The sequence below is a fragment of the Cervus elaphus genome, chromosome 12 (assembly GCF_910594005.1).
Source record: "Cervus elaphus chromosome 12, mCerEla1.1, whole genome shotgun sequence".
Lineage (NCBI taxonomy): Eukaryota > Metazoa > Chordata > Mammalia > Artiodactyla > Cervidae > Cervus > Cervus elaphus.
This window is the reverse complement of record NC_057826.1, coordinates 90,717,659-90,730,662: the sequence shown is the minus strand read 5'-3', so window position 1 is coordinate 90,730,662 and position 13,004 is coordinate 90,717,659. Positions and strand designations below refer to the sequence as shown.

The following is a 13,004-nucleotide window of genomic DNA, read 5'->3' as shown; positions in this document are numbered from 1 at the left end:
ATGCAAAGATGGGTTTAGTCACTCTTTATCACTTAAAAATAAGGCAGAAGAATAAAAGATAACCATTAATTTACAGTCTTATTTGAGAGTTTCTTTGTGAGATTCTTCTACAACAGGTCTTTTGGACACTGAACTGCAAAGGTTCATGGTAAAAACAAACAAACAACAAACCTCTGGCACTACAACGATGCAGTGCCAGGAAGCAAGCCCTTCTCCTTAGGTACAGGTGTTTGCGTGCGCCTAGTGCTTCATGAAAGCTTGACAGGTACGAATTAGTGACCTCAAGATGAAGGGAATCTTTGATAACTCCTTCCAAAGAAAAACACAGCCCGGATTCATATACACTTGAAAAAATTGCTGACCATACTATTTAAATACATCCTGGTTTTATAAATGCTATTCTTAATTAAATACATAGAATGAGGCAGTTGTTTCCCCTTATTTATATAAGAAGAAAATTATTTTTAATAGCAAGTATGCTTAACTCTGGGTCAAGTCCAAGATAGTAACACTTTCATTCTGCTGAAAATATTTTCTTTTTTGTTGCTTATTTTAATTTGCTTCAGCTCTGATACAGCCTTACAGCATAGCATTTCTTTAATACAGAATAAGGTCAAAAGAAAATAGAGGTATTTTAATATTTTAATGCTACAATTAGGACTTTATTTTGAAGGACAGAGCACTCTAACAGGGAAAAATATTATTAGCAGAACACAAAAAAACAGTCCTATAGTAAAAGGAAATACATACACATAACACGTACTGTGACGGGACTCTGCTAAGTCCCAAATTCCTGACATTTTCACTAATACAAAATACATGAATACATCATTAGACTGACAAGCCGAAATTCCCAGGACTGAAAACTTAATTAAGAATCAATTTATTATTTAAAAGACATAGTACTCAATTTTTAAGTATGCCAGGGATGCAGACAAACATATACCTTTAAAGGCTACTTTATAAACACAAAGCATTAGCAAAACTTGGAAGACTGTACATTGACATCTGTTAATAGCTATGTGCATATGGTAATTTATTTTAGAGTTCAGCCAGAGGAATGAGCACACGTTATCTGGGATGCCAATTTCTAGTAAACGGTAATGATTTCTCACCTTGCTCCTTCTTAAAATCTTTCTCTGACATGGCCACAGGTAAAAGCAGTTCTCCAACAGGAGGCTGAATGCTAACACTGAAGCAATCATCCTTGGTACTAAAGAAAAAACACATTAAAGCTGACTAAATGCTTAACAAATAGACATTCTTCTTAATACTATGCAGTTAAACAGGTACAATTAAAGCATATAAAGATGTTTGCCTTAAATATCACAGGTAAAAAGGCTTGAAATATTTCTCATCACCATTTGCAAAGAAATACATCTGTTATCTCAACTGGAAAGCCTATTATTTGCAGTTATGATAAATTGACATTTGACATAGAACTTTTAAAAACAGGTAAGGAGCAACTACTAGAGGAACACTTAATGCAACTTATCTGAAAGATAAGTAGATAACAACTACCAGATGAACATTTAATGCAGGTTATCTGGTAGAGAACATCTTGTCTTCAACTTTGCAGTAAAAGTGCACAAAATGGAGCGCTTTAGTCTTAGTTAAGATATTTTTTTAAAGGTATCAATTTTTAAATAAAGAATAAAATGGAGTGACCATACTGTGTTAAGATGTGTGCTAACAAAATAATACCAAACGTTAATAAGTGTTTATGTACTATAAGAAGAAAACCTGTACAATAATGTTAATCACAGTTTTATTATTAATAGCCCCAAATGAAAAACAACCCAAGTGCCCACGGATAACAGAATGGATAAATGAATTATGATACCGTCAGTGAGATATTACATAACAATAAAAAAAAAACCTAGTGTTACACATAAAAGATGATTCCACAGACCTAGCCTTGAGTGAAAGAAGCCAGAAACAAATATACATATTGTATGATGCCAAAACTAACTCATGGACAGAGAACACAGAACTGCAGCCACTTCTATAGGAAAGGCGGAATCTGTGGGGAAGAACGGGAGACCTCTCTGGAGGGCTCTAGATGTTCAAAACTTCGATTTGGTGGTACACATAAAAATTCATCAAGCTGAACACTGAAGTTCTGTGTTATGGATGAAGTTATTCTTCAATAAAAACAATGTCATATATAAAGAGGAGAAAAGCAAATAGTAAATAAAAACATTTCTATGCAAGCAAAAAAACCCCCCAAAACCCACCAAACATAAGGTTAAGAAAAATGCTTTCTTGAAGGGTGGGGTAGGGATAAATATTAAAATATAAGGAAAGAGAAGAAAACCCACTTCGATTTTATGCTATTATATACTATAATCTTTTAAGCTGCCATTTTCTTTAATGGAACAAAGTAAGGACTAGACTAAAAAAAAAAAAAAACGATTCTGAATTATTCACACATGGATTGCCCAAGGCAAATCAATAAACCCAATTTATTTATTAATTCAATAAACATTTACTGAATATAAACTTGATCTCATGTACTCTCTGGGGATTTAAGGACAAGTAAAACTGGCCCTTGAAGTTCACAAGTTTAGTGACAGAGAAAGAGTTCAATTATGTTTATAACAGAAAGATAAGTACAATGTTAGAGATATGTGGAAAGTATCACAGTCCAAGAAAGAGGGGCTGACTAATTCTGCAGGAGTGAGGTAGAGGTAAGTTTACTTCCAAAGGGTGGGAGAGGGGCCTTCTATGACTTGCAGACCTATACTTTGGGGATGGTGAGCAGAGGGCGTGTCAGAAGACTGGCTGGGGACACAGCAGAGAACAGCGTACAGAGCTGCAGTCCCAGTTCTCACGGCAGCTGTCCCGGGATCTTGTTCAGTTCATGTCTCCTGTCACCGTCCGAAGAGTTCTGATTTGTGTGACAAAGTATATGATTACTTTACTCTCATAACTCAGACAAATGTGCTTCAAAGTATCCTGGGGAAAAAAGGAAACTACCAGAGCCTTCTGACGTAGGAAAATAAACAAACAATCTTTATTGGCTGTGCTGGCGCTGTATAAAGGTGGTGTACAAGAGAAACCCAAGCCAGGGAGATGAGCAAGGAGACGAATCAACAGTCCAAGCAGGGGTTTTCAGCGCTGACTGTGTGTGTTGCTTTAGTGCATCCTAACAGTGATCCTAAGAGGTACCTTCTGTTACCCCTAATTCACCAAGCTAAACAACATGCCCAAAGTCACACAACTAGAAAGAAGGTCTGAACACAGTGGCACTGAGATTTGAACCAAGGTCTATCCTATTCCAAAGTCAGCTATGTAATGTTTACTGCCGTATATATATATACATATATATATATATATATAAATAAATAAAATGTATATATATTTTGACTATACAAGACTGCTTCCCTGGGAGGAAATGCAGAAGACAGGGGTGTTTCAGAGTTAAAAGGGACAGATGCAGTGATGGACGGGAGGAAGAGACCTTGAACCATTTAACGTGAATGACTGGAAGGATGACTTTCTTCAATGAAGAGGAGTTTGGAGGGTTAAACAAAATGATTTGGATTTAATCAGGCTATATTTTGAGCACCCCTGCGTCACCCAGGAAGAGATATTTAACAGATAACTGGAAATACAAATCACGAACCAGAAAACAGGTCAGGGCAGTATACATGAGTTTAGAAGTAACCAGAATGTACGAGGAAGGGCTGAAGCCTTGTAAGTAGATAAGATCACATAGGAAAAGAGGATATGCCAAGAAAAAGGATAAAGTGGACACCGGCATGTAAATAAAAACAGAAGTGGTACAACTTGCAGAAGAGAACTGGAAAAAGAGGTTGGGGAGAAAAGGTGTGAGTCAAATACTGCAGGGAGGAATAAAAAGAAGCATGTGTAACATCTGACTTAGCAATGTAGTTCAAACTGGAGGAAGAATGTAGGATGCAATGAGCTGAAGTTCAGTGCAAAGACTGGCAGTGAAACGCAGGGGACAGAGAGCAGCAGAGGCTTCCCGAGGATGCAGAGGCAAAAGGGAAATGCTTAAAGCAGCTCAAAAGTAACTAAAGGTTGGTGCAAAACAAAGAAACAGAGTGAGGTGTTAGACGAGATAAACGAAATTGGGATTAAGAGCATTAAGAACTAGGTGAATGGGTCAGGCCTGGAATGGAGGAAGATATTTCTTCCAAAAATAGCACAGATGGAGTCCTTAAGATAGAGGTGTTGAGGGTAGGATGCTTGAAGGATAAGAGCAGGCTGATGTACTAGAAGGCTAAGCCACATTAAGAGAAATACTTAGGGGCTGATAAAGTAGTAAATGGATAGGTATATATATTATGAACTAATTTAGTGTTAAATATAAACTCCCAGCTCAAACAACTAGATAAATCAGTGCGTTCCAAAGTAGGAAAGGACAAGGAACTCCACTGAGGCAGAAAATCCAGAGGGAAAAAAAGCACTATCATAATATTATATTTATTCTTTTCTCTCTCATCTGAAGTTCTATTTTTGTCTGTACATAATACTTCAGTACATACATAATATGTTTGCATAGTGAGGCACACACAGTACATATCGGGAGTGTGTGGCATAAATATTTTACTAAGATGTATACAATTTTAAGAGTTATGGCCACCGGATTAAGTTACACATACTATACTATCTTTACTTGTGATTTCTTTTAAGTTATAGATGAAGTGACTTCTTTCCAACACTCCTGAAAAGGACCCCGAGACCCCTCAGTTAAGCAGCTATAGGGCACTGATGCCCAGGGAGAAGGGGGCAGAGCACAGAAAGAAGGGAAAGTAGACCTGCCTTCTAAGGCCTGTGTGAAAATCAAGGTGGGTAAGGAGCGGGCTTCAGCCTTGGGGGGTAAAGGCGATTCTGAAATGCCCCCACAAGCAACAACCAATGGATTAGAGATGAATATATATGATTCAGCTTGACTGGATATGTTTCACTTCTGTTACCTTTTGGTAATGCATGTTTTATTATTATTTATTTTATTATATATTATTTATATGTTATGTTTTATTTGTATATTATATACTTCATTCTTATATCTATTTTATTATATATTTTATTCATTATTCTGTGATTGGTAACATGATTACCATGTGTTTGCATATGAAAAACTAAGGCTATAAGTTCATCCACAATGGGTCTTGGGGGGCAAATAATGTAATAAAATTGGAACACGGCTGCAGCAGACACTTACTAAGTAATACTTTCCTTTTTCTTCTTACCTGAGATCATCCTGATTCTCTTCAGGGAGACAATGTGCCCACCTGAACACTGTCTCTCTCAGGCTCTTGTATTAATAACAGCTGGACGGATCAGGTGACCCAGTTATGACCAATGAAGCCTGAACAGAGAGCGGTTGGGGGCTCCTGGGAAAGGTCTGCTTTTCCAGCACACACGGGCTCCTCCTGCCCTGTCACTTCATTCCTTTATTGGGGGGAGGGGGCTAGAATGCAGACGGAATCCTGGAAGTGCAGAAGCCATCTTGGGACCCCTGGGATGACTGGCACTTGCTAATGAAATTAGCTCATGGAACAAAAAGCTGGGAAGACCTCCTACTGGAAGACATGCGGAGGAGACATGCGGAGATACTCTAGCTGCTCCTAACTGCTGGCCTCCGTTTTCCTTATACCAGGAGAATAATAAATAAAACCCTGTGTGGTGAAGTCACTATAGAGAGGTTTCTGTTACACACAAATGAACGCAAAATCTAGTTAATGTAACTAGTACATAAAATACTTTATAACCCAGTCTTAGCTTCTAAGCAAGATTTGGCTTAGTAGGGAGTAAGAAGGAATGTTTCCTCTCTATTTTGGGGAAAATTTACTTTCATTTATATTAGTGATTTAGGATGTCCTCCAGAGTTTTCTGTGAGCCTCCTTAATATTTTGTCCCTTTTTTTTTAATTGTTCTCTTCTCTCTCCTCATAGAGGACTTCCCTGGTGGCTCAGACGATAAGGCATCTGCCTTCAATGTGGGAGATCCAGGTTTGATCCCTGGGTTGGAAAGATCCTCTGGAGAAGGAAGTGGCAGCCCACTCCAGCACTCTTGCCTGGAAAATCCCATGGACAGAGGAGAGTGGGGTCGAGAAGAGTCGGACATGACTGAGCGACTTCACTTCTTCACTTCACTTCTCTCCTTATAGTTCTTTTCTTTTGCAACACCCCACCCCCACCCCGCCAACCTTTTTCTTCTCATCTCCTTTGGTTGAACATGGGGCTAAACACAGATGCCTTGACACAGACAGGGGAATGGTGAAAATGAGAAATGGCAGATGTAAATTTAATAGAATTAACAGATTACTAGATTGACAAGGTACTAATATGAGGTAGCTCTAAACAGCCTAAATTACAAGGGATCAGATGATGTAATAGTTTAATGTAAGACAAGATTCTACCTGTTCTACAAAGAACTGTAATGCATATTCTTAGAATACACATAATCTCATTTCACAGATTACTAGGATCAAAATTGTGAGACTCAAGTTTCCTTATCTATGAAGTAAGAAAAATGGCACTTAACCTTGTAAGCTAGTTTCCATGATTAAAGGAATATCACAACCCAGTTTAGTACTTAATGCATAGTAGATACCCAAAGCCCTCATACCTAACAGGGATGTAATCATAATTTGTTTAAGCATTCCCCTAACAATTCTCATTTGCAAATTTTCTCTATTATAAACAAAGCTTACTTAACACTCTTAGATCTATTTCTTCATCACAGGCTACCATACTTCCCCAAGCCTAATACCCTAAAAATGAAATCACTAAGTTGAAGAGTTTAGTTTATGAATATTTAATATTTGATAAATACTGCCAAACTGACCTAAAAAAAGGTGGTACCAACTTGAAATCCCACAAACAGTAAATAATAATACATGTTTTTCTGTACCTTCCTTGTCAGGCATCAAAATTATTTTAGAATTTTGCAAGTCTTTTTTTATTTGAATAAATTTTTAAAAATTTCCCTATTACCAATGTTGTATATATTATTGTTATTGGCTCACTGCATTTCATTTTCTGTAAATGAATTATTCTCAAACTTTCTCCACTTTCATATTGAAATTTGCGAGAGTTCTTTATATACTCTGGTAACTAAACTTTCGTCTGCTAAAAATGCTGTAATACTTTCTCACTATCTCTCACCTGTTATAACATCAATATTTTCTTCTTTTGTAGAGAAGCTTAAAAGTTTTAATGGTCAAACCTGTCACTTTTTCTCTATATCTTTCTGGATACTGTGTCTTGCTTGAATTTTGCTCCCCCCCCCCCCCCCCGCCCCCCCGCCAGGCAAAGAGTATATGGAGAAGGAAATGGCAACCCACTCCAGTGTTCTCGTCTGGAGAATCCCAGGGACGGAGGAGCCTGGTAGGCTGTAGTCCATGGGGTCGCTAAGAGTCGGACACGACTGAGTGACTTCACTTTCACAAAGAGTATAAAATTATTTGTTTATATTATTTCTAAACACTTTTTATAGTTTCTATGATTAATTTGGAATTTACTTTGGAGTAATCTGTGGGAAGAAGGTATCATTATTTTTTTCCAGAAAATGGTCCATACACAATTGACATGAAATCTCACCCCACTTATATGAAACGTTACCTTCATGATATACAAAATCTCTAAATTCTGTTTTGATTCACTAACTCCTGTGCCAACAGCCAATTACACTGAATAAAAATATTCTTATGACCTTAAAGAATATTTTGAAGTTATTATTGAAAAAGGCTATTTTTCATTAAATTTTTGTTTTGACTTTTCTTGGGCATCCTTTTATCCAGGTGAATTTTAGAAATTTGTCAAGGTCCTTGAAAAGGTTTACTGGAATTGAGCTCAGAATCACATTGAATTTGAAGATTAACAAGTGGGAGAGTCCTCTCTCCCATTTAGGAACACAGCAAATTTATTACTTTTATTTATATCATCTTTTTATGGCCTTCAGGAAAGTTTCAGGTATTTAAAAAATTCCCACATAGGTTATCATGTATTTCTTGTTAATTGATTATTCCTTTTGTTGTTCTTGTAAACAGAATAATTTTACTCATAATGCTTTAAAATTGGTCATTCCTACTATATAGAAATGCTAATAATTTTCACATAATGATTCATACCACTGTCCTAAACTCACTGATTCTAAGACTTTGTGGGTTGGTAATTACATGTTGGGTAGAAATGATAATCTTGTGTCTTTCCAGATTTATACCTCTAACTATTTTTACTTGTCTTTTTGTATTGGCTAGAACTTCCATCAAAATCTCAAAGTGGGTAAAACTTTGTTTTCTGACTTAAAGGAGAATGCTTCTGATATTTTATGTGGTGATAGGTAACTTGCATGTCTGATAATAAACACACACAAATAAACATTTTATTTTTTTATTCTCAATTTTTCTGTGCCACCCTCTTTTAGGTGGGGTTTTTATAAACAGTATATGCTTAATTGTGTTTTTACAAGCCCAATATAAGTGGAAATCAACTTATGTACCTGAAATCTGATAACTAGTATGTGTGGCCCCTTTTAGTCATCTTATTTTGTTTTTTATTTACCACGCTTTTTTCTTTTCCTGCTTTGTTAAACTGGTCAAGTTTTAAGCACTCCTTTTCTTCTTTCCTTTCGTCATTTCGATGTTATAAGCACCATACTTCTGTTAATTTAGAGGTTAGCTTTAACATTTTAAACCATATTTCAACTTCTTTTTGCCATCAGTCAATTCTCTTGTGAAGCATGACAAGAACACCATCATTTCTCCTCATACTTGTTCATGTTGAGATTTTTGTTCCAGATCATTAGTTTATTTTTTACATTAGTTATGAACAATTATTTTTACATATTGGTGGATTTTATAGGTAGAATTCTTTCTCTATTTTTTATTCTATTTTTCTGTTACAGGTTAAACTTTTTTTTTTTTTTTTTTACTAACTGTATCTTTGAGTAATCCTTTCAAGAAAAGGTCGTTGGGGGGTAAACTAATGGAATCTCTGCTTGTCTGAAAGATGTCCATTTGGCTTCCTCAGAATTTTCAAGGTTATGTCCCTTGTTTTCTGGTTACCAGAACTGATGACAGGATTGAGGAGAAATCTGATTCCATTCACAATCTTATTCATTTTTAGGTAAGCTGCTTTTCTTCTTCTCTCTGGAAGATACTAAAGTGGTTTTCTTCTTATCAAAAATTCTACAAGAATGTGGCCTTTTTGATAGTTGTTCACATTCACCCTGTTTGGCCTTTGATGGGTCCTTTCAATCTGAAGGCTTTTACATTTCATTTGCTTGGGAAAATTTTCTCCTCTAATATCTTTATTTCTTTTCTCCATTGTCTCTTTTCTTTCCTTCCAGACTGATTAGATGAATTGCTTCTTTTAACTTTTCTTTCATATTTTCCATCCCTGTGTTTTTGTCTTCTGTTCTACTCGCTTTCACTCACTGAGACCCTCTTATGGAGTACTAAATCAGACTTCACCTGTGTCCAGTCTATCATCCACCTACTGAATTCCTTTTGGAATTATGTTTTTAAATCCCTAAGAATAACTTTAAATTGTCTAATTATTCTTTCTCAAAGTAAGCAATAAATTCCTGCTTTATAGATAAAGTGTTCTCTGGAATCAGATATTAGTTATAATTTTTAAAGATATCTTGTCTCTTTCTCAGATTGTCTGCTCCCTTCATGACTGGTTAGTCTTTGTAAGTCATTTTGAACCTTCCCTTTCAAATTGAAACCTTCCTTCAAAAGTCTGGTCATCTTAAGCTGTCTGTCTGTATTTATAATGAAGGACTAGGTTTGATTAATGAAAACAGCAAGTTCTGCTGCATGTTAGCTATAAGATTTTAGACAAGTTTTCTTCCTATGTCTAAGTTTATTCATCTCTACAATGGGATACTACTACTACTCACTTCATAGGAATGTTCTGAGAATTAAGTAAATTAACACACACAATGCCAAGTGTTTAGAACAGTGTGCAGCACGAAGCTACTACTCCATACATGTTAGTGAGTGTTATTTCTATGGATCTCCTCTACCTTGCTGGGCTGGATGGAGTTTTCTTAAGTGGGTGAGACATGACTGGTTACCCGGTTGTGAAGCTGGGAGGCAGGTAGGCAATGGCCTTATCTCTCTACCAACAGATGCAACATTGGCTTTATCCTAGTGTAGATGACTTGAGAATATCCTTCTCTTGGGTAGAAGGATTTCCTCTCATCTTTGACCATCCTGCTTCCTTCCTATAAACTCAACCCTTGCTGCTCTCTTAGGCCCCCACATTCTTACCAAAAGTCCTTCCCAGGTAAGTAGCTGTTCACTTTCTTTACAGGGTAATTCTTAGGTCTGATTAAATGTGTATGCTGCCTGTTGCTAGGGGAAAGGTTGGGGAACTGGGTTTGGAAGTAGTGCTTTAATTCCCGAATACTGTCTTACCCTCACTTTTCTTTTCACTTGTTCTCTTTGTGTTTGATATTCTGCCAGAGCTGTTCTTACCATTATAGTAGTTTTCTCCCGTAAGTGCTCTGCTCTGTGGTTTTTATTTTCTCTGTTATTGTATATCTGCTCCCATTTGCTTTCTAACTGCCAATAATTCTTCACAATTTCTGGTCAGCTAATAGCACTCTTTCTCTTTTTAGTGCTCATTTTCTATTAAAGAATGTATTTTCTGACTTTTTAATGATTTGGGGCAAAAAGAGGGGTGGAGGTTAGTGCTCAGTCCTCTAACTTGAGCCAAGTCATATAATTTTTCATACTAGTTAATACATTAATATCTGCTGGTAACAAGGGTGGGACCTGTTTATGCACTGCACCTACTTTTAGAGAGACGCATTTATGTATATTATACACATTTAATCAAGGATTTAATTTGATGACCATTTAAAATGCAAAGCAAAAAGAGACATTAATACTTATCAAGTATCCATATAACTATGCAGTTATATATAGTAGCTTTAACTGTCTATATATGCATCATATAACAATACAGAGAATTAATCTAGAAGCCAAAGTAGGATCATTTCACTCTTGTTCCTTTTCTATAAATAAATAGAAGTGTACCTGAAGGGCTCATAATCCATGTTCTCAGCATTTCTGAAGGCTTCCTATCAAATACGCTCTTATTACCCACAATTTTATATATCGATTTGGATAACATATTTTGAAGAAAAAATTCAATATCAGCCATTCTTGCTTTCCCCTCCCTTTTTATTGAACTACCAACACTAATACAGCACATCACCAAGCAAAAAGTGCTATTTACTATGCAAAAGGCACAGTCAGTGATTGGCGTCTAAGACCAATTGATCTACCCATTACCATTATCTCCCTACCTCCACTAGCACTACTATGAAGCTATTGATTTAAACACTGTCGATCGGTTTCCATTTTCTGATTTTGGGCAGGCCAATTAAGAAAGTGAGTAATTGTGATTACATTGCTTCAGGATCAATTACATTTGATGTAAGACAAAGTGTTCTTTTTGGAATACACACAAAAATAATTTTTGATCTAGTGTGGTTATGTACTTAATAAAAATCTACAACAAATAACTAATTCAAACCTTCAGAACAGAAAAACATATTAATGCAAATGCTTATAACAGCTAAGGCTATTTTCTGTCTAAAATAAATTCATCATTTTCCTAAAATTATTTTAAGAGAAACTGAGAAAAAATTATTCACATGTACTTTCCAATGGAAGATAAAAATCAAATATTATCTAAATATTTTTCCCTAAAGGGACTTAGTTAATTGTCAAAGACGAGATGTAAATCTTATCCAATGAACTAAACAGAAAATCTCTGTAGTGAAAAAATATTTTTAAAAACCCTTCACTGCACAGATGTATGGCAAAAACCACTACAATACTGTAATTAGCTTCCAATTAAATAAATTTTTTAAAAAAGGTTTTTAATATAAACTGAAGAGAAAAAAGAATTTTTTTAGTCCTTAATTTTGCCCTAACTTAGTGCATAAGCTTTGTCATTGGGCTCACATTGTCGAAATCATTAAAATGAATATACCTCTGGTGTTGGAGGCAAATCTATTTAGAGTGATGTTACTCATAGTCTTGTGCTCAGTAATATTGATCTGTGTTGTTTGTCTAATAGAAAAATAATAAACAATTACTAGGCAATGTTGGGAAAAGTAATCAGTTTTTATATATCACTAATATAGCAGACCTCCCAAAACATAAAGGTGATGATCTGCATAAAATCAATGTGTTATGCTACATTGCTTATATTCATCATTGCAGGTTCTCAGCAATAAATGGTATAATATTAGGCCTGACTTACTGGTATTGAAAAGGTATATGAAAAAGAAAGATTCATTATACTTAACCTATAAACTTATTTAAAAGTGTCTGTGTATTTCCTAAATCTGGAGGTATTTATCATAACAAATTCTGTTAGAAGCTACCTAAAATTTAGATAAATAAAATGTCTCAATTCTTCTCAGAATAAGAACAAAGGACTTCAGATCAAAATAACAAATTATATCTTAAATTAGAAAAATATAAAAGAAATCAGTTCAAAGATAACTCTTAAAGACACACACACACACACACACACACAAAAAGACACACAAATACAGCTTTCTATTAGTTTGCTAATAGTTTCTGGATTTCATCAGAAGTGTATAAAAATTATATAAAACAATAACAATGGGAAATCTCAATCCTAGAAAAGCTCTTTTGAATAGTATTCACCTATGAAACCTTTGCCAACTGATAAATGTTCTCTTTTGAATTTCATCAAAAGCAGTAAATGTATGGGTTTTTGGTAATGACAGAATCAGTAATCCTCCACTTAAGGGGCTTAAGATACCATATAAAATGTTTCAAAAGGTATCTTTCCTGGGCTAGTCAACAATATTATGAAATTTAATTTCTCCTGAGTTTTCCTCATGAATTTTCTCAGACATTTTCCAAAAGCATAGAGGTAAGCAAAAAAAAAAAAAGAAAAAGAAAAATATTTAGCAGGCTCTAACAAACTGAAGTTTAACTACGTATGGAAGAAAGAAAAGTGTTAGTCATT

The 13,004-nt window shown here is 35.4% G+C and overlaps 1 protein-coding gene across 2 annotated transcripts in view; it reads right to left on the bottom strand.

The window, feature by feature from the left end:
- Positions 1-13,004, bottom strand: part of AP3B1 (adaptor related protein complex 3 subunit beta 1) — a 228,004-nt gene that overhangs the window by 17,395 nt on the left and 197,605 nt on the right. For both annotated transcript variants that reach the window (XM_043919981.1, XM_043919980.1), the window contains exon 25: positions 1,116-1,213. In XM_043919981.1, the coding sequence (XP_043775916.1) occupies positions 1,116-1,213 (98 nt within the window). The remainder of the gene's footprint in view (positions 1-1,115; positions 1,214-13,004) is intronic.